Raw genomic sequence first — 26957 nt, 5'->3', positions numbered from 1 at the left:
GGCTGGTATGTCAACACTCCCGTCAGAGGGCCTGGGAATGTGGATGAGACTTTCTCCCTCAGCCCTGCCCATTCCAGCCAGGGAAGACTGGTATGTTCCCATTCCCTAAAGAGGCTTGAGGGGGACAGGAAAACAGGGAATTAGCCAAGAAGCACCCTTCCAAATTCAGCCTCTGAGTCTTCTGTCCAGCTCAGACTACCCTTTGTACCCTACAGAGCACAGGTTTCAAAGGAAATGCAGGCCTTGGCCCTCAAGAGACCCAGACTCCCTTCTTAGCAAGGGACTCTCTCCCACAGGAAGCAGCACTGTTTCCCACATAGGATATACAGGAGCTTGGCTGACAGCTGGGATCAGCGCTAGAATACTGTCTGCCCTGCCCTATTCCTCCTCCATGGTACCAGGGAGAATCAGTGAACCCATCTGGATTATCAGTGTTGCTCTATAGGAGGTGGAAAACCTTGGACTGCTCTCAGAGGCCGAAGGGAGGAAAGAAAGTTGTTTGTGAAGCAGCTTATAGAAATGATGCCACTCTTCCTCTTCTTCATCTGGTCCCCCACACTTTATTCCAAAAGAAAAAATCTGTGTGGCAGCTTCCTAATTAGTAAATTAGGAAAAACCCCTAAGTGGCTAATAAAAAATTACCCAACTAATAATTTCTCATCTGCTGGAAAGCTGCTCTTTAAGATTCATATTTGGCTAGACTACTCATGGCTGTTTTTTTCTGGTTCAGCAGGAGTGTCCTTTCTGAGCAGCATTAGTCAATTAAGAGGGCAAAGCAACTCCTTTCTTCCACGTGTACACTCTGTAACTGAAGTTTCTCTCAGTGCAAGGTGGGAAGCACACTGTCATGCTGAGGGCCAATAGTTATTCCATGGTTATCACCATTTGATAGACAATGTCTTAAGCAATAACCTTTTATTAGGAAAGCTCCTGAAGTCCTCTCTCATTCAATCTTGTGAGTAACTGTTCTAAGTGCCTCTAAGGAAATGTCCTAAACCTCTTTTGGAGATAGCAAACTACAGTTCTGTTCTAGCCCCAGGAAGCAGTCTGGAAAATGTACCCAAGAATCCTGGGAGATAAGATAATAGCACTCAACACACAATTCATTCATTCAACAACTTACTGAACACCTATTATGTGCCATGACAAGGAGGTTGTAAAGAATTAAAGAGAAGGGAAAGAGCCTCATTTGGTGCCAAGGACACATTAGGCGTTCAATAAATGGTTGACTGTCTGGAATACCATTATGTATGTCAATTCTCCAATTCTCCAAAGTTATGGGGCAGTTAACTGCCAGTGCTAATACCTGAGGTACGAGAATAAACAATTTAGAACTTTCTTAGTTTGTTCCCTCTAAAAATAAGAGGCAGAAAAATATGGAAGCAACCACTATGAGAGTATTTATCTGCATAAAGTTGGATCTAATATACTCCCCTTTTAGGGCTGTAACATCAACTGCTTAATTCATTGTGGGAGAAATTATTCACGAACAACCAAGCACTAGTGGGTTAAATAAGTCTGCCTGTGTAGCTAAAATAAGGCATTGTGGGAAAAGGGAAAATGCACAGCTGAGGCATGTCAAAATAATCAGAAATGAGTAGGATGGTCTGGAGAAACCAGTATCTGAGAGATTACAGTGAACTCTGATACAAAGCTGACCTTACTACGCTTTCTACTCAATCAGTCCACGCCCCAGCTGTGTCCGTACAGGATTGTAAGGGACACTCCTGTGCTTACCACCACATGTTCGATGTGATTCGGACACATCCATCTGCCCAGGGGCATGGCAGTGAGCGGTGGCTCGAGGCAGTCCATGTGGAACAGGAGGGGGCAATAGTCACACTGGATAAGAGGGGCCACACGGCAACTCCTGCAAAAAAGAGATGTAGGCCATTTCTGTGGCAAGACAGGAGAATTCAAACCAACTCTGCACTGTGGAACAGCCCCTACTCTTTAATCCTAACAACATTCTCCCACATCCTTCTCCCCCAACGATTCAGTTACATTCACGATTAGGAAGATGGATGAAGGTGGGGCCTACCACCAGGCTCTCCATTATTCTCTAAGAGGAATGTGTCTTGTAGGGAAGTGAATGTTTATTTGGAGTACTGCTAAAGTGGCTGTCAGAGCAGGAATGATCAATGCTCAGTACCTACTGGAGGAAGACAGCCAACTCTACTCTGATCTTTCTAGTCCTTAGAAGAAAGCAACTACCTCATTAAAAAAAGATCACTAGCAGCCTTTTTAGAGTCTTATACCACAGCAAGAAAAGATTCCTCTTCCGCATGAAGCACTCAGCAAAACTAACCAGGGAGAGTTGTGCTAGGAAAATGACTTTGTAATGTATGCATGTAAGCATAGTTCAAGGGAAGGGGCTTAAGGAGCTTAAGCAAATGCCAATTATGATTTGTAACCATGATGCTCTTTGGGTGCTGGAGATGCACTGGAGCCACAGCTTGGCCTGGCTCAGAGCTCTGCTGCTTTCATTATCTAGTTCCCTACAGCTTTTGCTGTGGAACATCTCTTTTGGATAGCTATTTTCTCCTGCTATCCTGCTCTTCCAACACGTCCAAGCCAACAAGTCCAGCCTCAGTAATTGAAGCAGCTGGTTCCTGTCACTGAGGAGATCCTATTTGAAGGAAACCAGTGTCCCAGGGAAGCTACAAATGGGGCAGCCTAGAGGCTTTTGGAAGTCATCCAGTCTGATGCATACTAGCTACCACAGATACTTATACTACCTTTAAACTCATCATTAGTGATTTAAAAATTATTTGCCTTTTCCAGGGACTTGTGTCTCTGCTGGCCAGAACTCTTCCTGCTAGCTAGTCTAAATATCTCATGCTTCAGTTTAAGTCCAACTCCTCTCATTCTACCCTCTATAAACACAGTTTGCAGTACTTCTGTATTGTGATTCTTCAGGGAATTTGTTGTTAAAGACATGCAAGGCTCTGGTCAATGAGTCACTCAGTCTCTCTGTACTCATATCATCAGAATATGGGTTATCCACATTTAACATACATGGTTTGGAAGAGGTGATGGGAGAGAAAAAACATCGTTTGCTGAATATGAGGAAGAGCCCCTTAGTATAGAAAAAAAATACCTGTTACACGTGAAGCAGACCTTGACTGGTAAGGGAACGAGACCATTGTGATCTAACTCGTGCTGTGTCTTCTTAACGTTTTTCCCTGTGGTTTCCTCCTTTCTTCTCCTTTTGCTAGAACCTAGAAGAGAAATTGGTGGTGCTGAACTTTCCCTGGATGCAGAGTTCCTAGCCTGGGATATGGAAACAACAGTAAGTGAAAGGAATAGATACTAGTAACACAGCATGTGCCATGGATCTCTTTCTGAGGCCCTCCGGGGCTGGTGTCAAATGAGAAAAAGAATGAAAAGAGAGGAAAAAGGAGACTGAAACGTAAGTCAGAATCAGGATCAGAAGTCACTCATTACGTGGCAGAAACACATCTAAATGTTTTGCAAACATGACGTGGTCAGGAGCCTACCTAGGTTAGATACTGGCAACCTAAGAAATACAAATGCCAAAGTCAACTGGTCAATACAGACTATTCTGTGGAGGTGGCTAAGGAAGAGACTACAATTTCACTGCATTTTTATAAAAATCAGAAAAGCTTTGATTCCGTATGTATCCTACTGATCAGTAGGTTTCTTTCTTTTCTGTTTTTTTTGTGAGGAATATCAGCCCTGAGCTAACATCCATGCCAATCCTCCTCTTTTTGCTGAGGAAGACTGGCCCTGGGCTAATATCCGTGCCCATCTTCCTCCACTTTATATGGGACGCTGCCACAGCATGGCCTAACAAGTGGTGCGTCAGTGCGTGCCCGGGATCCGAACCCAGGCCGCCAGCAGAGGAGTGCGCGCACTTAACCTCTATGCCACAGGGCCGGCCCCATCAGTAGGTTTCTTAAGCCTACCAATTCCACTTTCTCTGGGAAGAAGAAAATAAGATATAGAAGCTACGCGGTATCAAGTAGAAGTCATGACTTAACAAAAAAAAAAGGGAAGGGGCAATTTGGTAATATCTATCACAACTATAAATGCATAGTTTTTGCAATTCTAATATTAGGAATTTATCCTACAGATACAGTCATATATACACAATGATGTATTTACAAAATTATCCATTGAAGTACTATCTATAGTAACAAAAGATTAGGAACAACCTGAACGTCTATTAATAGGAAATTAGTTAAATAAATTATAATACATCTATATAATAGACTATTATGCAACCATTAAGAAAAACTGAGGAATGTCTATATTCATATGGAAAGATCTCTAGAGCATATTGTGAATTGAAAAAAGGTGTAAGGCCGGCCCGGTGGCTTAGCGGTTAAGTGCGCGCACTCCGCTGCTGGCGGCCCGGGTTCGGATCCCGGGCGCGCACCGACGCACCGCTTCTCCGGCCATGCTGAGGCCGCGTCCCACATACAGCAACTAGAAGGATGTGCAGCTATGACATACAACTATCTACTGGGGCTTTGGGGGAAAAATAAATAAATAAAATCTTAAAAAAAAAAAAGCAAAAAAAAAGAAAAAAGCAAGGTGTAGAACAGTATATCAAGTATGCTATTTAAGGGGGAAATAATAAGCATATATCTGTTATTTGCTTACATACGCACAAAGAAATTCTAGAAGGAGATACACAAGAACCAAACAGTGGTCATCTGTCACGGGCAGGAAGGTGGAAATTAGGCAAATGGTAGACAGGGGTGGGAGGGAAAGTTTTCATTCTAAGCCTTTTCATATTTTTTGATTTCCGAACCATGTAAATGTATTACCTATTTTTTTAAAAAAGTGATACTGGGAAGGGCAGAAAATAAAAAATTGAATAAGCACAGTAAAAGCTAAAACCTTCAAACATCTTTCCAGGAAGAACCAAGAACAGGAGTCTGAGACAGTGACTCCACAGGCAGCACTGCCCTTTGGCTGGACAAGAACCCTTGGAAGCTGGGGTGGGGGAGGGGATATGATGGCCTGGCTAACCTGGTAGTGCGGTGGTACAAGTCAGTTCATTGGGCAACTGAAATTGGGTGGGGTTCCGCTCCATGGCGGCAGCAATCAGCAGCTCAAAGGGCCGTCTTAGCTGGGGCTGCACATAGTCCGACTCTGCTGCCACTGGCTCCTCATCCACGTCAATGATGTCCTCGTCGACGTCGTTCTGCTCAGAGGTGGGGGTCTCTGTGCTGGCGTTGGATGTGGGCGTGCCAGGCCGGCTGGCTCTCCTCTCCAGGATCCGGGCATGAGCAATGGCCTTGAGTTCAGTTTTGCTAGCTGATCTGTCCAACAAGTCAGTGTCACTGCTGGGGGATGTAGTCCGTTTGCCAGATTTGTCCACTAGTCCATTGACATGGCCCAGTTCCTTTTTCTGTTCTCGTTTCTGTGCAAATGAATAGGTGGGCACATCACATTAAGTACCACAAAATAGAAAGAGATGGTTGCTACAAAATCCTGCTAGACTGCTAACCAAAATGAAAGTCTCTAACATATCACAGACTCATCCACCTGGATACTTGGAATGCTGGTCTGGTAAAGGTCACAAAACTATAGCTGAACTAAACTAAAGCTGGCAAAACTACTGCAGCAGGGAATCACCAAAAAGAATGGAAAGTTAGAAACAATTATACCAATCACACATCATTCATCATCATATGATACACAATATCTCTATACAAGCCCAGGGGTAAAGGAATAAAAAGTTAACACAGTGAAATAAACATAGTGAGACTGAGTGACAATAACACAGTAAGACTCAAAGAGATCACTGTAGTTTGCCTTGGAGCATTGTTGACTTCCTGAATGGTATTAAGAACTCTCCTCAAAACAAAGTCTGTAAAAGGTAAAATAGGCAATCAGAGCTCCCTGTCCAGAGAGGGTGGGTGCTGGCACAGAAAGCAACCATACTACAAGATGGAAGGGTGGTGTGTGCAGGGTAGCAACCCAGCAATCATGGTGTCCAAGAATGGTGGCCTTCAATGTTTCAAGCTCCACTAGAACTCGGAAAGTGACACTTCTTTGAACTGGAAGGTAGGAAAACAGAAAAAGACTAAGTGTACTCAGTAGGACTTGATGACTGATAATACTTTTTCCTCCATAACTCCAAATAGAGTGGTCAAATGAAGGTTTAACACCGGTCTCCAGTCAGGAGACCTGGGATCTCGTCCCAGTTCTGCCACTAATTCCCTATGACCTTGGGTGACTCAGGCTCGTGGGCAGGAATTTTTCTATCTGTAAAGTGAGACTATTAAAACCTTTTTTCTCTTCCTCTCAGGGATATGGTAGAGATAAAGAGGGTCATATACATAAAAGGGATGGCTCTGAGCTGGGGGAAGATCTAGCCTCCACTAGGAACAGGACCTGAACATCAGAGGTTCATGAGGCCTAGAGGATGTATCATTTCAATCCACTTCAGCGTACCACAGGAGGCCAAAGGCGGGTAGAGATGGTGGTGGTAGAAAAGGCTGATTTGGCACTGGCAGGCAAAGAGGTCCATCAGAGAGCAGGTCAGAGTGGCATTTCAGGAAAAGCACACTCTGTTAGAGAAAGGCATACTTTTTTTTTTTTGTGAGGAAGATCGGCCCTGAGCTAATATCTGCCAATCCTCCTCTTTTTGCTGAGGAAGACTGGCCCTAGGCTAACACCCATGCCCATCTTCCTCTACTTTTTATATGGGACGCTGCCACAGCATGGCTTGCCAAGTGGTGCATGGGTGCGTGCCTGGGATCTGAACCAGCGAACTCCGGGCTGCCGCAGCGGAGTGCACGCACTTAACCGCTTGCACCATCAGGCTGGCCCCTGAAAAAGGCATACTTTTTAATCCCCAGTAAGTAGCTCTGCTTCTAGAAAACTGATGAAGAGGTAATAGAGATTTGGAGTGAGACAGAATTTGGTTCAAATCTTGGCTCTGTCAATTCCTTTGAGTCCTTGGGAAAGTTACTCTACTGTTACTCTACTCTACATTTGTGAGCCTCAGTTTCTTCCTTCCTTTCTACAATGGAGATACTACCACCAGCACCCATAGATGGCTACATGGATTAAAAGAGATAAGATACATAAAATATCTGGCATATGATGGGCACTAAAATAATGTTAGTTCCTCTTTTCCAGGCTTCACTTCTTCTCCCTCAGCTGTTCTTAACCTTTTCACGTCCAGCTTCTTTGAGTGGCAAATTTCTGAAAGACTCCCTGGCTGGCAGGTACCACTAAGGAGTCCTGCTCTAATTTAACTGGGGATGCACATGAAGAGATCTTGGGAGGTGGAGATGCTGCAGGACAGCCTGGTTTGTGGACTTCAAGAGAAATCAAACTACAGCTGTGGTTAGGTGGCTGACTTGGCCGTTGCTTGCTTTTTATTTTTTATTTATTTATGTTTTTTGTGAGGAAGATTAGCCCTGAGCTAACATCCGTTGCCAACCCTCCTCTTTTTGCTGAGGAAGATTGGCCCTGGGCTAACACCCATGCCCATCTTCCTCTACTTTATATGGGATGCTGCCACAGCATAGCTTGACAAGCGGCACATCGGTCCGTGCCCAGGGTTCTGAACCTGCAAACCCTGGGCCACCGAAGTGGAGCACATGAACTTAACTGCTACGCCACCAGGCCAGCCCTCTTTGCTTGCTTTTTAATAGAAACCCTTGTGCACACATTGAAAAATAATGTCTCCCTAACTGTTTACCTTCTTCTTAAAGGCTGAAAACTGTTACATACATAAACCACAATCTCTGAATCATCTCATCCTGTTTCTGCAACCAAGGAAGTCATCATTCATTGTGACATCATGTTCAGGGGCCAGGAAAACAGAAGTGATGTCACAATAAAGGAAAGTTGCTTGGTATATAATTAGTGTGGGGGGAGGGCAGGGGGTGGTTTACAATTCACAGAAAAATTGTAATCCACAGCCTATAATTTGAGGATTGGGTCTCTTATAACCTGGGTGGAAACACATCTACTTCCTTTTTCGATAAGGGGGAATTTAGTTTTGCACCTCACAAGAGATCTCAAAGTAGAAAATAACGTTCTCAAAGCCAGTACTGAATTATTAAATCTGAGGGAAGGGGAGCTAAAGAGAGATTAGGCAACCTGGGGTACCAGTGGGCTCAAAGTCCTCTCACCCCCATACACCTGGCCAAGCCTCTGGACACCAGTGACTTATTTGCCTTGGAGTAAGGGGAATTCTTTTTTCATCAAGCTGGAGAAGCAGCCTTCTTTTTCTTCAGCCACTTTCAGCCAGGGATACAGCTGCCGCATTCAGGCTACTTATTAGGAGGTCTACAAGGAGATCAGACTACTCCTGTTACTAGTGAATGAACATGGCTCAGGAAATTAACACACCTCTTCTGCCCATTTCAGCAGCCCATGTTTGGATTTTAGGCCCTACTGGATTCCAAAGAGTCACCATGGGGAGAGTGAGGGTAATTCCAGGGTTAGAAGAGACAAGAAGAAGGGACGAAAATGCCTTCAGGGCCAGGTCATCTCAGCTCTAGAATATCAGTGCTCTAGATCTGGCATTCTGAGCAAAGCCTTCAGAAAGCAGCATTATTACCTTTCGGCGAACAGTGCACCGGTGACACATCCACTCCCCAGGAGGCAACATCTCTTCACTCAGTGGAGGGTTACTGCGGGGAAAAGACAAGGGCAAGACTAAGTAATTAACCCTGTATGCAGCAGGAAAAAGGCTAGCTAGGTCTGGCACAAAGCCATATGTCCCTCAACTCCTAATTTGGCCAGTCCTGCAGCACTGCTAGGGTTCTCTCATCCTTCAAAACGCGTACTTGGCATCATTTATAATAACCTAAGGAGTGAGCATCCCTTCCCACATCTTAGAAAGAGAAGCCAAATCCAGAGCTATTTATACTGGGCTTACAGGAAAAGATATAAAGAACTAGTTTGGAGCCTTGAGAGTCATTGCCAAACGCAGCGCCATGCTAATAAAAGTCTCTGCTAGGTCCTCCACACTCTTCAAAGTCTGTTAGTGTAAGCCCAAGCTCTTCCACCTGCTGTTCAAAGGCCTCTGTAACATGGTCCCATTCCATCTTCCCAGACCCCTTTCAGGCAACCTTCTGCCTAGTCAAATTAAAGATTTGCTATTTCTTGCTCTAGAACACTCTTCCCCTAGGAAAGCTATGCCTGTCAAAATCCTATTCATCTTGTAAGGCCTGCCTCAATCAGCCTATGGTAGATTACAGATGCTGCCAATTCTTTGCTACTCCTTCCATCCAGAGGTAGTCCATTTCCTTCTTCTTGAATTGGGCTTATCTTCTGACTTGTTTTGACCAATAGAATGCAGCAGAAGTGACAATGTTGTAACTTCCAAGGCTGCGTCTTAACAGACCTGCAGATTCCATTTTTATATGCTTGGAATGTTCCATCTCAGAGCCCTGCTGTTATGCTGAGAGAGGCTACATGAAGGAGACTTATGGCACTCCAATTAACTGCTTCTGCTGAACTCCACGCCAATAGCCAGCACCAACTACTGCTACGTGACTGAGTCATCTTGGACCATGCCAGGTCAGTTGAGGCTCCAAATGACTACAGTCCCAGACAAGAACATGTCAGACAGAAAAACCACCCAGCTGAGCCCAGTCAACCCACAGACTTGTGAGAGATAATAATTAGCGTCTGTTTTAAGCCACTGAGTTTGGGGGTAGTTTCTTACACAGCAATAGATAACTGAGCACAGCTCCTCCATATGCTCTTCCTGGATTACTCAGACATCCTGGACCCCTGGCTGCACGGTTTAGTTCCTTTTTGGCACTTCTCATGCTTTCCCTTATGTCACAATTCTCTTATTTTTTTACTAGAGGGACCAAGACAAGGATTGGATGTCTTCCCTCTTTGTATCTTTATAATATAGAGGTTGTGCACATAGTAGTCACCTCAGTAAGTCAATACTGAATCCAAATTAGAGCTGTGAAGGGCTGGCCTTACTGATCCTCCAGATCTTTGATTTCCATTAAGGTTACACTGAGAGCCATATGAGACTTTATTCAATTCTTGGGAGGGTCACATTTATAATGTCTATACAGCAGTGGTTCTGAGTGTGGTTCCCAGACCAGTAGCATCAGCATCATCTGGGAACTTATCAGAAATGCAAATTCTGAGACCTCACTTCAGGCTTATTGAATCAGAAATTCTGGAGGTAGGGTTCAGCAATTTGTGTTTAACAAGCCCACCAGGTGATTCTGCTCAACACCAAAGTTTGAAAACCACTGCTCTACAGAATAAGGCTACATTTATGCTTAAGAAATTCCTACATTTGGTTCTTGTTCTTGGGAGTCACCTACTTGAAACGGTGAAGAGGAAATTTTTCTTCAAAGAATATGAGAAATACTAAAAAAATATTTGAAGGTTGAATATGTAAGGACTCTCCTTTAAGTCCCAGGGCTTAATGCTATGTTGCTTTACCATTTCTACCTAAAACAGCACTTGGCTTGGCAAATTTTCCTAGCTCCTGCTTTGCCATGCTTCCCTAGAACCCTGAGCATACATGTCAGGATGCTCACCAAGCCCTCACAGCTCAAGGATTCCTTTCCTCTATTTCCTTGGTGGAATCTCAGGAGGGTCTTTACCAGGAAGCAGAAAACTAGAGGCACATTGGCCTGCTGGGACAGGTCTTCCAAAGCCCTGGAGGACCACAAGTGGATGTCACCCATGAAGTCTTCCCTAGTTGTCTCCAATGTATTTCTGCATAGGCCACATCCAAACCAATGAAATGCATGCATGTAATCTGCAAAGGTCTACAGACTCTGCTATGCTTCAGCAGCTGTCATACTAAAATTAACCCTGAAAAGGCTGTCACTTCTGATTCTGTTTTTCATCATTTCTCTTCATCTGCCCACTGGCTTTGTACCAAGATACCCTACACCAAACATGTAAAGCAGAGAAGGGTGAGGCAAGGTGGTACAGGCTTAGATCTTTTACTAAGATGTGAATGAATGCTCTCCTGGCTGCCCTTCATGCTTCCCTGAATCTACCCAATCCTACTGGCAGAACGATTTATTTAAAACACAACTCTGATCATATCCTGAGAACTTCCCCACCTCAGCTGCCCATCTTAGAGCTCCTTCCCCCATAAGAATGGTGTTGCCATAAGTTTAGTGTGCAACTTTGAAACAATTATATGCATACCAGAGTCTTTAAATCATGATATGCCTGTTAAGAAAAACAAGGCTCTGTCCCAGCTCCCTCTCATCCCCATATATCAATGAAGAAAGGGTGCTGGGGAAATTCACTACAAAAGGAAATGATTAAAAGTTAGAAGTCAGGTAAAGCCAAAATTACTTTATCAGAGTTTCCGCTGCTCAGCAATGAAAACACTATGATGTGCCAGTGTTGCTTGTAAAGACATCAAATGCTTCCTAATCACTAAAGCTTAGAAATAGCAGAGTGATAATCTCATCTTACATCTAGATAGTGTATTACAGTTCACAAAGTGTTTTCACAGATGCTCTTATTTGATCTTCACCACTATACTGTGAGAATTAATTCTTACTCCCATGGTACAGGTGAGGAAACCGACTTAACTAAACCCATGGAGCCAATAAGTAGCAGAATTAGAACCCAAATCAGCTCTTTCAAATCTTGAGCCCAAGATGTTTCTAAAGAACCTTTGGTAGTTTTCTTATTTCTGGGGAACACAGTAGAATATCCACCAGGGTATCTTCCTCAACCTCAAGGTCGAGCACTTCCTTCTACATCTATCAATTAGTTAGTTCCCACTGCTTACTAACCAATGATACACTAGAGGTACCACACTGGAGGAAGGACACAAAGCAAAGAAGCTATAATATATCCCATCAGGAAACACAGCCTTTGGGGAGAGAGGACCAAAGTAATTCGTCCACTCAAGCATTTACTGGACACTTACTTTATGCTACGCAATGTGCTAAGTCGTGAGATTTCAGACATAGTCCTTGCTCTCAGGGATCACAGGCTAGAGACAACGTGAAAAGGACAGTTGGCAATGAGACCACATACAGTCAACTACAAACTGATTCTTGCCATACAGATCTATATAAGACTCAATTGCTCATGGATGCCAGACTCAACGAAGAGCGCCGGAAGTTTGTCATTTAGTACCTGAAGATGAAAGTGACCTTTTTCCTACTCTCCTTCCACCATTCAAAGCTATTCAGCAAATGGTAATTCAGCCAGTGATCCTTTACAGATGGCGAAGTTAGGGCTGGCCTGGTGGCGTAGCGGTTAAGTTCATGCGCTCCACTTCAGCGGCCTGGGGTTCCCGGGTTCGGATCCCTGGCGCAGACCTACATACTGCTCATCAAGCCATGCTGCGGCTGTGTCCCACATCCAAAACAGAGGAAGACTGGCACAGATGTTAGCACAGGGACAATCTTCCTCAAGCAAAAAGAGGAAGACTGGCAACAGATGTTAGCTCAGGGCTAATCTTCCTTACCAAAATAAATAAATAACTATAATATAATAAAATAAAATAAAGATGGCAAAGTTAAGGATTTTGAGGGGTTCAGGAGGAAACTACAGTTTTAGAAGCAGGTATATTTCTGTATTTTGAAAAACTACCTGTTAAAAGGAAGGTCCTGGGAATGTGGACATTTTCCTGGGAATGAATGTTTAAGTCCATCTAGCGCACAATAGTATTTGAACCTTTAGATTCCCTCTGACAACTATCCAAGTCCTGGCAAGGAAGGTCAGCCCTGGAATAGTTGTCTTCTGTATGTGAGCTGGCTTGTCCCGGAAAAGTTCTTTAGCCAACAGGCCAAGGACCTCTACTTTATTTTCTGGCTTCAAAAGAATACGGCCTGCAGTGCTATGAGACAGGCAATCTTCTCCATGGCAGAGAAGAGAGTGAGTGCCCTCTGAGGACAGAGCTCGTGCAGAATATCTTCCTATCATCACTCCGTGGATGTTTCTTTCCAGATCATTTGTTAAAAAGCCCTGGCCTGCAACTCCTGGCCAGAAAGTGAGTGTTCACTGCTTTCCAACTCACTGTTTATTTTAACTACTACCTGATCTTAAAGACATTCTCTTAGCTATAAAACAGTTCATAACAATAGAGCTCTAAATCTTCAGAGATTGTGTAATCGAAGGATATGCGTCTCAGAGTGTGATGTGGCTCTCTGTGAGGCCTGAGAGGGCATATAAACTGTTAACAGTAACATCTGTGCACAAATCAATTAGAAAGTTGGTCAAGGACATTAATTTTTCAAAACTAAAACTCCTAAAGCCAACCTCTGCAGCAGGACTCCAGCATCTAGACTCCCATAACCAAATCCAAATGACCTGTCTCTATAGCTGATGAGGGTGTCTAAATTGGCCTATTTGTGGAGTCATCAAAGAGAAAACCACAAACACACACCCCTCAGCTAACTGTAATGCCTGCACTGACAGACCTCTCCATGTTGAAGATGTAAAGCCCAGAGCCAGATGATCCCAACCCACAGCCAAAAGATGAGTCCAGTTTTAATTTAGAATGTCTCTTTCATTCACTAATGAGGCTGCAGCTCACCAACAAAGGTGGAAGATGTTGGTAGTTGTCATGGTTCTTGGCTCTCTAATTAAGAGGATCTATTTCAAGTTATATACCAGTGTGGCTGATCTGAGTCTAACCTCATTCATCTCCCTCGCCTATTAATACATGTGAACCTGCACGACATTAACATTTACTTCAGATTTAGTTGCCACCAGTGGGACCTGTTGCTCCACAGCTCTGCGTTAATTATCCATCCAGCAGTTTTTCAATATGGAACTGGAAGGGGGAAGGGGGAGGGGAACAAGGGAACAAAGGGAGGAGGGGAGAGGTGGAGGGATAGAGGGAGATAGGGAAGCAGAAAGACTGCCTTTTATTTCAGAGACCTATTTTTTGCATTACAACATGCAGATAAAAATGGTTTGGGCTCTGGACTTATTTTTTTTAATATGTTAGGTTACTAACGTATGGCTTGCATCTGTCCATCCAGCTAAGTGACACTGACATTTTAAAACTTGAGCCAAAGGCAGCCAGAGAGACATGAAAATATCACTTAACAAAATTAAAAGCTTTGGTGTACGTCTTAGGACAAAAGGAAGCAAGTGAATGAAAAATATTTAAAAAAGAACACTTCATTTTCTGTTCTTGGACCGACAAAACCTTCTATTTAATGAAACACTTAACAGGAACACTATGCAAACAGCATATCTGTACACAATACACCAACAGCCTTCCACTCGGGTTCTCTTTTAAAAGAGGTCAGTCACATGAACTGGTAGGGTCCCTCCTGTCAGAACCCATCATTCTCCAAGAATCAGAAGCTCTCTAGCCTGATACGGAAGTTCCACTGGAAATAAAATATCAGTTAGACTAAGAAAGATTTCACTGCTCCCTCCCCACCATCTGTATGTCCCCTCCCTTTTTTTGGCGGTGCTGGGGGGTATTCAGCAAGCAAACAATAGCACTGAGCAATTTTGATTTTTAATTTCACAGTTCACGGGTCTCATCCATCCATCCGAGGTCCACTACCAGATAAAAATCCTGTAATTATAGTTAAGGGCATTGTATAAGACCAACTGCAAAAGACAATACATGCTCAGAGCAGGCCCACTCTCCCTCAGACTGGCCCTGCTGCCCTTGGCCAACTCAGGAAATGTGCTAGCCAAAATGGGCGTGAAGGTGATCACTGTCAGGATCACAATCATGTCTCAGCCTCCCAGCAGCCATCTTGATCTATACAGGGACCTATAAGCACAGAAAAAAAGTCTTTTATAAATTGAAACCAGCTTCTGTTCTGGAAAAGCTAAGAGGTGCTGGGTAAAGTTTAATTTAAAAATATCTTCTAAAATTTAAATTAAAAGCTGTATTAATACACCCAAATTTAATGGTTTATGTTTCGAGGGAACAAAATTTAATGAAATTAAACATCAGCAGAAATAGTAAGTTTCCTCTGGACACCTGTGTGGGCATCAGCTTTTATCTTCAAGTATGGCCCACCTTTCAAAGGCAAAGAAGATGGTCATATCGAAGGATAGTGGAGAGATAAAAGCAGAGAGAAAGTTCATGGGGTCCCTGAAACTTAATCTTTTACTCTTCTTCATCCCAGCTATTGACTCAAATACAGCTAATGCCACAAAGTACATAAAAAGTACAAGGACTGCTGGTTTTTTCATGCAAAGCCTCAGTAGCAGTGTTAACAAGGAAACCAATGAAGTGCCAGGCCATTACAAATGCCCCATTGAGAAACTTAGCTAGCTGCGTCACTTCCACAGGCACACAATCCTTTCAAACTAGCTGACTGCGCCCCCAAATTTTATCGCCTTCTATGTAGAGCTGGCCTGTGGCATCCTCCTAGTGAAGGACACCTGGAGAAGAGGGTTCTAAGCTAGTGCAGGGAAAGAGGGAGGGAGGGAGGGGAGAGCACTAACAGTTATACCAGGTGTTTGCCTCTGCTAACTTCTCTACTAGCTGAGGCCGGGTGCCACAGGGCCTTCTTTATCACTGGTTTGGCTATTCTTGCAATCCTGGCTTCTCCACAATGGAAAATGGGCTGGCTGCAAACATTTAAAAAATGGGTTTCATTCATTCACCTCATGACAGATGTTGGAGCCTACCTGTTTTGAAAAAGAGTCAACATTCTGGCGTCAACAGTCATTTTCTAACACCCCTAGGGAATGTTCCATTGGAAAGAAGAACCAACAACTGTAATTGTGTATTCCAGAAGAGTCTCGGAGGTATGGAAAACCGGGTACTATTCTGGCCAAATTTTAGTGGACTATCAAGAACAAGGAAATAGCCAGGCCACACTCTTCTTGCAGACACAGTTCAGGGAATTTGGACCAGTTTACATCTTATAGATATTGGACCTAAAATTCTACAAAGGCAGGGAAAACTAAAAACACTAACAGTCTTTATCTGAAATCCAACTAAACACAAAGAGCAGGTTTCTACTTAAGACCCAGCTGCTTTTCCCTAAGGAGGATTTCTGCTTTATCTATCCTCCTCCGACAGGGTCTTCTAAAAAAAAAGGAAGGAGGGAGAATAATGCTATTATTTGGGCCAAAACAGCATAGGGCTTATTCCCTCCTTCTTTTACCCATACCCCCTCCCCCCAATTTTACTCACAAACCTTAAAGCTCCCCGCCCTACTTGACTGAAGTAATCTCCTGGGCACACTGTCAAACTGTGCTGTCGTGGTTTGATGTCACAGCTAAGTGCTGACTTGGGCTTCTGAAGTCTTCCAGTTATACCCTCAGTGACCTATTTAGGAGTTGAACATGGTTCTCAGAGACCAAGTGCCATAATTTTTCCCTTTGGGCCACTTTTCTCTCAAATGGTCCCTGACCAAAGGAACAATCACCCTAAAGGCCTGAATGTGTGCACACAAATGACAAGATTTGAGGAAAGCTTATATGCAGCAAGCACACAAGCCTTGGACATGAGCTCTTTCCCATAACTTAAAAAAACTGCAGACACTTTTCTTACTATAAAGCTTACTTCAGCACCAACAAATAGCAGCCCGAAGTCAAAGATGTTTGATATCATGGAATTAGGTGTTAAAATTAAGTTAGAATGGCCAAGTGTCATCTTTGCCAGGCAAAACCACGAGGATACAAAGGAGGGATAAAGCAAAAAAAAAAAAAAAAAAGTGATAAAGCAAAATAATGTTTATCAAAAGGCCAAAATCAGTGACAGAATTCTCCCTATATTTAAGATGCTCTTTCAAAAATGGCAAGCAAGACCGAGGAAAGAGTTGACTATAACCAACCTATGTATAGAACTTTGAAAAGTAATAGGTTTAGACACATTTAATGAGATTAACGGAGTATAATTTTCATAATGAATTTTGACCAATAATTGATGACTATCAACTGAAAAAGTTCACTGTAGTTCCCCTCTAATGTTTCCAGAGCTTTGTTAAAACCAAGAATCAGTAGAACTCTATCTGATGGTTCAGTGAACATGGGAATTAAAAAGCTCCCGGCTCATCACAGGAGCCCAGGGCGGGTGGAAAGAAGAAGAGTAGCTCCTGCATTGCCCGGTGGAAAGAAGAAGAGTAGCTCCTGCATTGCCCAGTTTTGTAATGCAGACGTATGCAAACTCACTTGAAGTTCTGTGCATTTCATTAGCTTCTCTGCTCTATTCTCTGCACAAATGCAGACAGGAGAAAAATAACATTCAACATCCTTCTGAGGATCGCAGCTGGGTAAAAGCCTGTAATGTGCTTATGCTACCACAAACAGGGTTCCACCCTGGAACTCAAGCTTGCTAGTAATTCTGAGAGGTTCCCCCACCCCTGCCTGGCCTGGAGGTAAAGTGATGTCTCTCAGCTATGGGTAAATTCAAACCCTGCGGAGAGTCATCTCTTGCTCACTCCAGCTTATTTCAAAGAGCCTCATGCAGAGCCCAAGTCAGTGGCAAAGACTGATGCTACATTCAGGCATTGAGTTTTCCCCCAACCCTGCTGTTACTCTCTCTGTTTTTTGTCCTTTCAAGACTGGAAAACATTTCCAGGGAGATATCCTGTACAATTTGTCAGAAAACAGGGGAAGGGCAAAGCTATTAACATACAGGAAAGCAAATGTAATTAGGGGGAAAGGAATGGTCACTGTGTGTTTGTGTTAACAAAGGTACCATCCACTTGGAAGAACCCAGACATCATTTCTGTTCCCCAACCAGTGTTTATCTTTGCATGTCTCTCATTTGTGATACCACTAGGTATTACACAGCAGTGAGCAGAGGAAATGGGTCAACCTCTGGCTTTCAAGTAATTTAGTGAGCATTTAGTACATGATTGCAAAAGGGAAAAGAGTAGTTCTTTGAATGAGCGAGTCAAGTTTTTCATTACTTAGACAATCTCATCAATCTGCAAGGCGTACTTGGAATTTGCTTATTGTGAATTCAACAACAGCTCTATGTAGCAGCCAAGCTCCTTTTTGCTGATGGGTCAAATCAATGATTTCTCCTTTTATCAATGTCTATTGTACCCCCCAGTGTCTTTTGCCTAGCATATAAATGTGCTAAAAGTTCATCTTTATTCTTATTTGCTGAGACCTAGATTTAGAAATAACCTTAGGCTTAAAGGATGAAGATTCTGATATCTGTAAATGGCAGGCAGAAAAAGGAGTCCCCTTCTTACTCTTCTTAACTGTTCTCGAGTCATGGGAAAAGCAGTCAGCTAATGACCTGTGCATGCGTCCTGGGCATGGTGACAAATTCGCAATACCAAAGTGCCTTTCTGAAATCTGGTCTAGGACCTGCACTGAATACAGTGTCCTCCTCTTTCAGGAAACTGGCAGGGGGACAGCTGTACTCCTGTTCTGTCTCTTGGGAGGCTAGCGTTATGCAGAGGTGCTCTTAGAAGTGTCACTCATTGAATGGCAATGCAGCTGGCCATGATGTACTTCCTGGGGACTCTAAGTCAAAGGAAGAGCACAGTGGAGGTGGGAAAACAAACTTTTTCCCCCCTGCTCTGGTGACTTAAAACTCTGGCACCTTAAAACAAGAATGCATTTCCAGGAGCCTGTGCTGCATTATCATAGTAAGTGCCATCATAACCCCAACCAGAATCTTCTACCAGGGTGGCCTGGTTAACTACACACCCAAGGAAGTGATGCGTACGCGCTGGGGGTTATGGACAAGAAAGTTCAGAAATAAATTTCAACACTCTTACTCATAACCAAAAGCAAACAACATTCAGCTTCATCTGTTTTCTATTGTCCTGTCACTTGTAGGAGAAAAGATGTATCCATTTCTGTTAAGAAGCAGGAAATCTGCATTTCTAGGTAGCAAAAATCCTCTTGGGCGCATCAAAGCAGACTATTTCTTTTCATAAGCTATATAAAACCTTCAGGCAAATATTCTCTGCACTCTGTCTCCCTATTTACTGCTATCTGGGCTTACCTAGAGACACATATAAACAGGTGAGTTCACTGCAGCGTACAAATAACTTTTTTTTTTGTGAAGAAGATTGGCCCTGAGCTAACACCTGCCAATCCTCCTCTTTTTGCTGAGGAAGCCTGGCACTGGGCTAACGTCCGTGCCCATCTTCCTCCACTTTATATGGGACGCCACCACAGCATGGCTTGACAAGCGGTGCGTCGGTGCGCGCCCGGGATCTGAACCAGTGAACTCCAGGCCGCCGCAGCGGAGCGCGCGCACTTAACCACTTGCGCCACTGGGCTGACCCCTACAAATAACTTTTTGTTCTTGTTAACTGGGCTCAAAAGACAGCTCATTAATTGATCTGGGGTTATTTCCACCCAAAGCTGTTACCAATCAAACAGGCAATTAAAATCTTGTTCCTTAAACTAGGGGCCTCCAAGCACAAGAAGTGCCTACACACAGAAATTTTCTGTTGTGGCTGGTGGGTACCAGGTGGGCATCCTGCCTAAAGGCAGGTGGTGGATTTTGAATACTTCCTCTGGGGTAACTTCCAGCCTTAGACTTCTGTACTAAGAAGAGTCACCCAGAAAAGTTGAAACAGCAACATATCAAATCACATTGTAAGATTCTCTCACTGAGATGCACTCTCTTGACTGGAGTTCACAAAAGAAATCCTTCACTCCCTGTCATTACATAGATAATATAGACGCAGACACTCAAGTATGCTTAAATCAACCACCTTTTTCTACATAAGACTCAAAAATTTAAAAATAAAAGACAAGGGAAGTGAACAGACAAAACAGAGAATGTGAGAAAATACTTTCAAATCATATATCTGACAAGGGACTTGCATCTAGAATAAATAAATAACTCTTATAACTCAAAAATAAAAAAACAAACAACCCAATTAAAATTGGACAAAGGATCTGAATAGACATTTCTCCAAGAAAATATACAAATGGCCAATAAGTATATGAAAAAATGTTCAATATCATTAGCCATAAGGGGAATGCAAATCAAAACCACAATGAGATATCACTTCACACCCACAGGATGGCTTTAATCAAGAAGACAGATAATAACAAGCGTTAGAAAGGATGTGGAGAAATTGGAACCCTCATACACTGCTGGTGGGAATATAAATTGATGCAGCCACTTTGGAAAATAGCCTGGCAGTTCTTCAAAGGTTAAACATAAGAATACCATATGACCCAGCAATTCCAATCTTGGGTATACACCTAAGAAAAATGAAAACAGATGTCCACACAAAAACTTGCACATAAACGTTTATAGCATCATTATTCACAACAGCAAAAAGTAGAAACAACCCAAATGTCCATCAACTGATGAATGGATAAACAAAATGTGGTATATATCCATATACAAATAGCATTCAGCCATAAGAAAGAATGAAGTACTGATACAGTCTACAAAGATGAACCTTGAAAACTCACTGAGCCCTTTTGAGTATCACTTGTACTTTCACGGAGAGCTTAATAAAAACCTGTGTTTCATTCAACACACAGTAGTGACTATCTGAATCCCTTTTCAGTTCAAATTAGACAATTTATTTGTCTTTATTTTATGATTTGGCTTTAAAAAAATTCTCTTGGAGACATACTTGATCAAGAATTTAAAACAGATCAACATGAATCTCATCTCCAGATTAAAATGAAGGCAGTACCTAAATAGTATGTCTTTTACACACACACATGTAAAAAAATACACAAGTCATTTACACAGGCCAAAATGGTCCTAATATATTAGTGGAGCCCATCTGTAAAGTACTTTGAGAGCCTTAAGGAACAGCAGGAGACTGATGAAGTTATAACTGCATTCTACCTTTCTTTGAGTATGGTCAGTAATTTTGGGACAGGCTCAAAATAAAAAAAATTTTGCACAACAGCACCACTAAGTACTTGCCTTAAGCTCCACAAAACCCGTTACCTTTGAGGAGTATTACTTCCTTTTCCATTTTTAATATTTCTGATGCTTCTTTTCTCAACCAAAGAAGTTGAGTCACATTTTGTGAGTAAACAAGTGATACCAAATATTATTCTTATGTTTTTAAACAGTGATTATCCTTTATCTTTGAACTAGAGCAGTGATTTCACAGGAATTAGCCCCTGAGCTCCACATTACGTTCACGAAGCATGCATGTGAAAACTGAGTTAAAGCTGAATGTTACTGGACGCTCCCTATTTGAGTGGAGCGTTTAAAAACAATAGTACACACCCAGATTCCAAGAGAACACAGCAAATGCAAAAATAAATAAAATACACATAAAACCAAATTAGGTTTGTTTATTTTTGAATCATTTTACTATTGAGGGGGCAGGGTGGGGGGAGGGAGTCCGGATGCTGTCACCTCCAATTCTTCTGCCAGGCTTCCAAGCACTTACAATGTCAGAAACAACATATTCATAAGATAATGTTAAAATAAATGTATTTTAATTCCTCACTTGCCTCATACTATTCTAACAAGGAGCTAAACACAACAAAATCAGAAAAATCGCCTCTTAAAAGTTCAAACAGCAAAGATTTTCTGCAAGGCAGTTTTCTACTCTATGTGTGAAGCCTTTCTTGTTATGACTCACTGAAAATTAAATATGCAAAACTCCAAGCTGAGCTTAGTTTTGCCTGTGCACAGGGACCTTTTTACTCTCATTCTTCGAAAACCTCATTTTGGATCTTGCTGCCAACACCAGAGAGAGGAAAGCCGGCCAACAATTCCAAATATAACATGCGGAGGCAAATGCTACAGAAATCTGTCTGACAGGAAGCGACCATGCTGAGGTCTGCTGAGGTAGATGCACTTCTCAATCAGACCGTTTTGGTCCCTCAGTCTGATTGGAGCAAAATGCCATGAGAAAGCAATCAGAGGAAACCATCCAGTTTCCAGTCAGCCTCATTACAGATGCCCTATGGTGTTCACTTTATCAGTGAGAACAATCCTATCCACCTCAAACATAAAGATGGGTCACCAGCAACTAGAGCTCCACCAGTTATTCTCATGTGGTGTTGGTTTTTTTAACCGATTTTCAGGGACCAGTCCACGGGGAGCAGTATTTTCAGAAAGCTCAACTTATAGCCTGACAATTATGATAAAGGTCAGGTTCACCAGGGAACACTTAAAAACATATCTCTTTCCAATTCTCCAGGGGCAGGTTTAGTAACCCCTACTACCACTGTGAATAATTGATAAACCAGTTAAACTTGGATAACATGATTACACTATCACTTAAACAAATACGAAGACATACGCTCCTCAAGTTTAAGTCTTCAGTGAGCTACTTCATGCTACTGAGCACAGGACAATTCATTCCCTCCCAGAAATCATTACAGAAAACCCAGAAATAGGGCTCCCAGTCTAACTGGGAAGAGAGGACTGCTCCTCATACAGAGCACTGGCCCCTGAGAAAAGACGAGACAATTAAAACAAGTTATTTTACCAGTCACTTCCTCCAGTAATTTATCTTAGAAAAATCTACTGTGGTTATGGCCATGTTACTAAGCCCAGGAGGTAAAGTTTGCCTAGAATCACTTCTGGAACATTTTACTAGATCCTGTTCACTGTGAGGCAAGCTGGCAAGGCACGCTAGAGACTGAAAAAGGACTTGTCTCACAGAGCTTTGAATGGAGACCCACAGCAGCACTGCAATTACGACCCACAGGGTTTGCAAAACTCCATCTTCACTCTTATACATTCTGTACATACGGAAAATTATCTTATTATGCTTATCTAAATAATCCAGTCTTAGCCAGTTAAAAAGGGAAGTAAGAGCAAATCCAGCCACACCTCCTAACCTCACTCCCACGTGGCACAAGTAAGCAATAATGGACAAATTAACGGGAGTACACTCAGGAATCAACATTTTCCGTCACCGTTAACTGCTTGACCTCACTGCTGTGGTTGAGATGGTTAATGAAGTACTTCACTCGTGCTGGAAAGAGTGTGGGGTAGGAGGCAGGAAAGTGGGATAAACCTCACTTGAAAGAGGGCTTCCTGCCTTTGTACTAATATCTAGAATGTTCTGTGATTTATATGTCAATGGTACATTCTGTACTGGCATCTTCAAAGGGGTAACTGGAAATGTGAAACAAGCCCTGCCTCATTTACTAGGATTCTCAAATCTCTGATTACCAGTTCCCATTCATGGTTTAAAAAAAAAAAAAAAAAGTATTCAATGAAATGCAGTCCCGGCAAGCCTGAATCTCACTAACAGCTACAAGTCCCTCCCTCTCTCCTTCCAGCTAAAGTAGAAACTGTTAATTGTGACAACTTGACAAGACTTAGACTTATCTAATTAAAAGATTCAGAGGTTAGGTTTTAGAGTTTAAAAGCCCAATCTCAGGCAAAAAAGCACACTTTTTCCACACCTGAAGTTTCCAATAAACAACTTCAGGTTTATTAAAGAAATGAGATTAGAGATAATAAAGAGCTTATAAAATTCTCACTCAACATGGGAATCACCATGCTTGGTTAACACTAATTTCATCTTACAGGTAAAACATTACTAACACACCTTCTAAATCAAGAACGCTACAACTCAGTCCTAATATATATATCAAAAAAATATAATTAAAAAAATTGGAATAACAGGTAAGCAACACAACATATCCAAGTACAAATCTCCTGTACTCAAGAACAGCACAGGAAACTTGACCAGAGATTTTTTCCCAAGTGGATTACACCTTATAGGAAGCAATGGCTAAAAACCACAGACCCTTCCTGCTGGTATTAGTTACTTCATAACAAAATTTTTAAAGCCAGCAGCAAAGCTTCCTCCAGGATAATCATTTTTGTCCCTGCAACATTACAAGCAAAGATGGGGCACCCTCCTGGGCAAAAGTGTCTTGGGAATGGTAATAGGAGCTTCCTACATAACTTCTGACCACAGACTTACTTTGTCCAGTATCAGTCATCTGTCTAATAAGTGTTCCAAAACCTGCAATTAGTACAAATATACAGTAGGCACTATTCCACAAACCGAGAGAAGGAACGTGAATGCAACTGCAGAAAGTGCTTAAGAAAAGCCTCAGTTTTTTTTTTTTTTTTTAAAAACAAAGGCCTGAAAAAGGCAACATCAAAAAAGGGTGGGAACAAACAGAACAGCTCCTCTCCTTCCCGCCTCCTCTCACAAGCGACTGCCTCAGTCACCTGCTGCTGAACAACAGACCAAGACCCATCAGAACAAGACGCAATCTGGGTTCCCTGCGCAGATGGAGGATTTTTGTGAAGGGCAGAGGTGATTTCTCCAGGCAGAAGCTGGAGTTTCAACTCTTCTTGGCCGGATTGTTCTGGGATGAGCTGCTGAGGAGGATCAAGCAGCGGGCGATCAACCCAGGTCCCTCCCTCTCTCTTCGGTCTCTCCCCTCCCCTCGCGTTCAGTAAGAGTGGAAAAAAAAAAGCACACAGCTTTCCAGCTCTCTGCTCCTTAAAAATGCCCTCGCAGAGCCACACCACACAATCCTGCCCTGGAAGCAAAGAATTTTGCAGCGAAGGGCTCGTCGATCCGGAGCGGAGAAGAGAAATCGGCGCCCAAGGGCAATTTTAATTGTCTAACCTGGCCCGATTTCCTAAGAGGCGGCAGCGCGGGGAGGGGAGGGAAGAGAGAGGCAGCTCCGAGAGGCAACAGGGGGGAAGCGGCGGCAGAGAAAGGGGACCAAAGCGGCGAGATCCCAGCCCGAGGAGCTTCTGCAGAAAGGACTCCGGGGCTACCCCCACCGCTCCCCGGGAGACGTTTGCAAATCATATATGCAACCAAAATGGCGCTGAGAATAAAAATATAATTTAAAGGCAGGTCGCCATATTGTAAACAGAAAGGCAGAAAAGAGGCGGACTCGACAGACATCCTCCATGATTTCTTCCACAGCCGCAAGCGCCCAGGCCCCCGGCCCTCCGGGTCTGGACCAGAGCAGCTCGGGCAGCCCAGGGCTCCGCGCACCCACCCCGAGGAGAGCCCAGCCCAGCAGGAGCCCGAGGGCGGCGGGCTGGCGCGCGGGCAGGCAAGCAGCGCAGGGCCCGGAGCTCCTCCCCTTCCTCCCCCGCCACCGCCGGCCGTGCCCTGCCGGCTCTATCCCGGCTACCCAGCGACTTCCAATCCCAGATGGGGCTCTCCTCACTCCTCCCAACCCCCACCGCGGGGTCCGGACCCACTCCTGCTCCTCCCCCCGCAAAACGGCCAGATGCGGGCCGACACCCGGGGGCGGGGAGGCGCTCGCCCCAGCGGCTGCAGAAAGTCAGCTAGCGGCTGCAAGCGCCCGTTATTTCGGCAGGTTGGGGTAGGCCAGGTGAAGGAATGTGCCGAGAAGGGTCCGCCAAGGGGCTGAAAAGGGGTCCCCAAGCCTTACCAGCACTGGAGGTGAAAAGCGGCCGGGCAGTGGTCACAGCACAGAAGATCCCCACCTTCTTTGCAGCTATCGCAGCTGTCGTGGTTGGTGGCCCTGCCGCTTCTCCGGGGCTCCTTTTCAGGCTTCCGACTCCGCTTTTCTGCCTCGTCCGTCTTGGGGGGAGCCAGCAGAGCTTGGATTTGCTGCACACACATACAAACGGCGTGTGTGCACACTCGGAGCTCCCGGGCGGTCCGTCGCCCCCCCGGCGCGGCTTCTCCGTCACCCACCCCTCTCCCCCCTTTTGTCCTTCTTCCTCCCATCCAGGCTGCTCCCAGAACCTCTCAGCCCCCGGAACCAGGGGGAGCCCACCCTAACCGCGTTCCTGCAGCACAACAACGAAAACAGCTTATTCCAAATGGGGAGGATCAGGGTAGGGGGATGGGGAGAGGGTGCGCGGTTCCCTTCTCGCCACTTCCTTGTATGGACAGTGGGGGACTCCAGAGCCAGGCTCGGGAAAGGCCTGAAGCCCGGTACCCGGACGTGCTGGGGGAAGCACAAAGGGGCCGACAAGAAGGGGGTGGGGAGGCCCGCCGGTACAACGAGATGGAGTGGGCTGGCGCCTCGGGAGAGCGAATCGAGGGCGGCGGGTAGGTGAAACTGCTGCACACGTTCTCGGAGGCTGAACTCAGCCCCCCAAATTACAAAGATGGGAGGGAGAGTCTGAGTGAGGAAGAACCCCCCTCCCCTGGCCCTCTTGCGCGGCGAGCTCAGGACCGGCTTTGTGGGGCGGAGGGCGGAGGTTCCCTCCCGGCGCTGGGGGAAGGGGATGAGGAGGGCCACTCTTACCTCCATTAGCCCCCCCGACGTGTCCAAGTCGTACACGATCGTCTTGGTCTCCATTTTCTCCCACATTCATCCACCTCCCGGGCTGGGCGCTTTCTGCTCCGGCCCCCCCAACCCCGTGGGGAGGGGGGAAGCGGGAGGAGGGGGCGCTCCTGACCCCGGCCCCCCTTCTTTTTTCCCAACACGGGTCCCGACTTCCTCGCCCTGGCTCCCCCCCACCCCCCGGCCCCCAGTCCCCGGGACGGCAGCGTCCTCCCCACGGGCCGTGAGGGGGGAGCGGCCCCTCAGCCCCGGCCCGGCGGCTGGCTGCACGGTGGGTCCCGGCTCCGGGGGTCAGGCCTCGGCGGGGCCTAGTCCCACAGGCTAAAGCCGGCGCTGGCGACCGCTGGTCCGGCCGGGAAGGCTGGCGGGCGCTGCCATCCCGGGGTTGGGGGGATCGGAGGAGGGGTGAGAGGTTAGGTGAGGTTGCGGTACGTGAGGTGACTGCGGGGAGGGTGATGGGGGGTGGTCCCCGGGCTCCGCCTCTCTCCGCCGCCGCCGTCTGCGTCCCGGCTGCCGCGCACTTGGCGCAAACTTACCGCGAGCGCCCGCAAAGCCACCCGCGCAGGCGCCCCGGGATCGCCGCTCGCCGCGCGCAACCGCAGTGACAGGCGGCGGACGGGCTCCCGCGCAGCCGCAGTGAGGGGGCACCCCCCAGCGCGCAGCCGCGCTGGCATTCGTCTGGAGCGCCGAAGCCCCGCCTTTCTGCCCTGCGCCAGCGTACTGAGGTAAAAGGGCGGCACCTGAGGTCTCGCGCAGGCGCTTGGGAGAGCCTGTAGGGGTCACAGCGCAGCCGCAGGAACACGGGGACGCTTCATCCATTGGTGTCCATTGGTGTTTGTGTATAGACCAAGAGTACTCTGTTCCCGCGCAGGCGTGTTGAGGATGCTCCCCTC

General features: G+C 45.0%; 1 protein-coding gene across 3 annotated transcripts in view; it reads right to left on the bottom strand.

Moving 5' to 3' along the window:
- The window catches only part of PHF12 (PHD finger protein 12), a 38393-nt gene extending 11753 nt beyond the window's left edge, over positions 1–26640 (bottom strand). For 2 of the 3 annotated variants that reach the window (XM_058560223.1, XM_058560224.1), the window contains exons 1-6: positions 26026–26640; positions 25198–25379; positions 8558–8630; positions 5002–5395; positions 3101–3221; positions 1738–1870 (exon numbers count right to left, since the gene is read on the bottom strand). In XM_058560223.1, coding sequence (XP_058416206.1) covers positions 1738–1870; positions 3101–3221; positions 5002–5395; positions 8558–8630; positions 25198–25379; positions 26026–26091 — 969 coding nt within the window. In that variant the 5' untranslated portion in view covers positions 26092–26640. The remainder of the gene's footprint in view (positions 1–1737; positions 1871–3100; positions 3222–5001; positions 5396–8557; positions 8631–25197; positions 25380–26025) is intronic. The other variant, XM_058560222.1, reaches the window with a different exon arrangement.
- Between the last annotated feature and the right edge of the window lie 317 nt (positions 26641–26957).

This window comes from Diceros bicornis, chromosome 18 (assembly GCF_020826845.1).
Source record: "Diceros bicornis minor isolate mBicDic1 chromosome 18, mDicBic1.mat.cur, whole genome shotgun sequence".
Taxonomy (NCBI): Eukaryota; Metazoa; Chordata; class Mammalia; order Perissodactyla; family Rhinocerotidae; genus Diceros; species Diceros bicornis.
The sequence above is the reverse complement of the archived record's forward strand: the minus strand, read 5'-3'. Positions and strand labels throughout refer to the sequence as shown.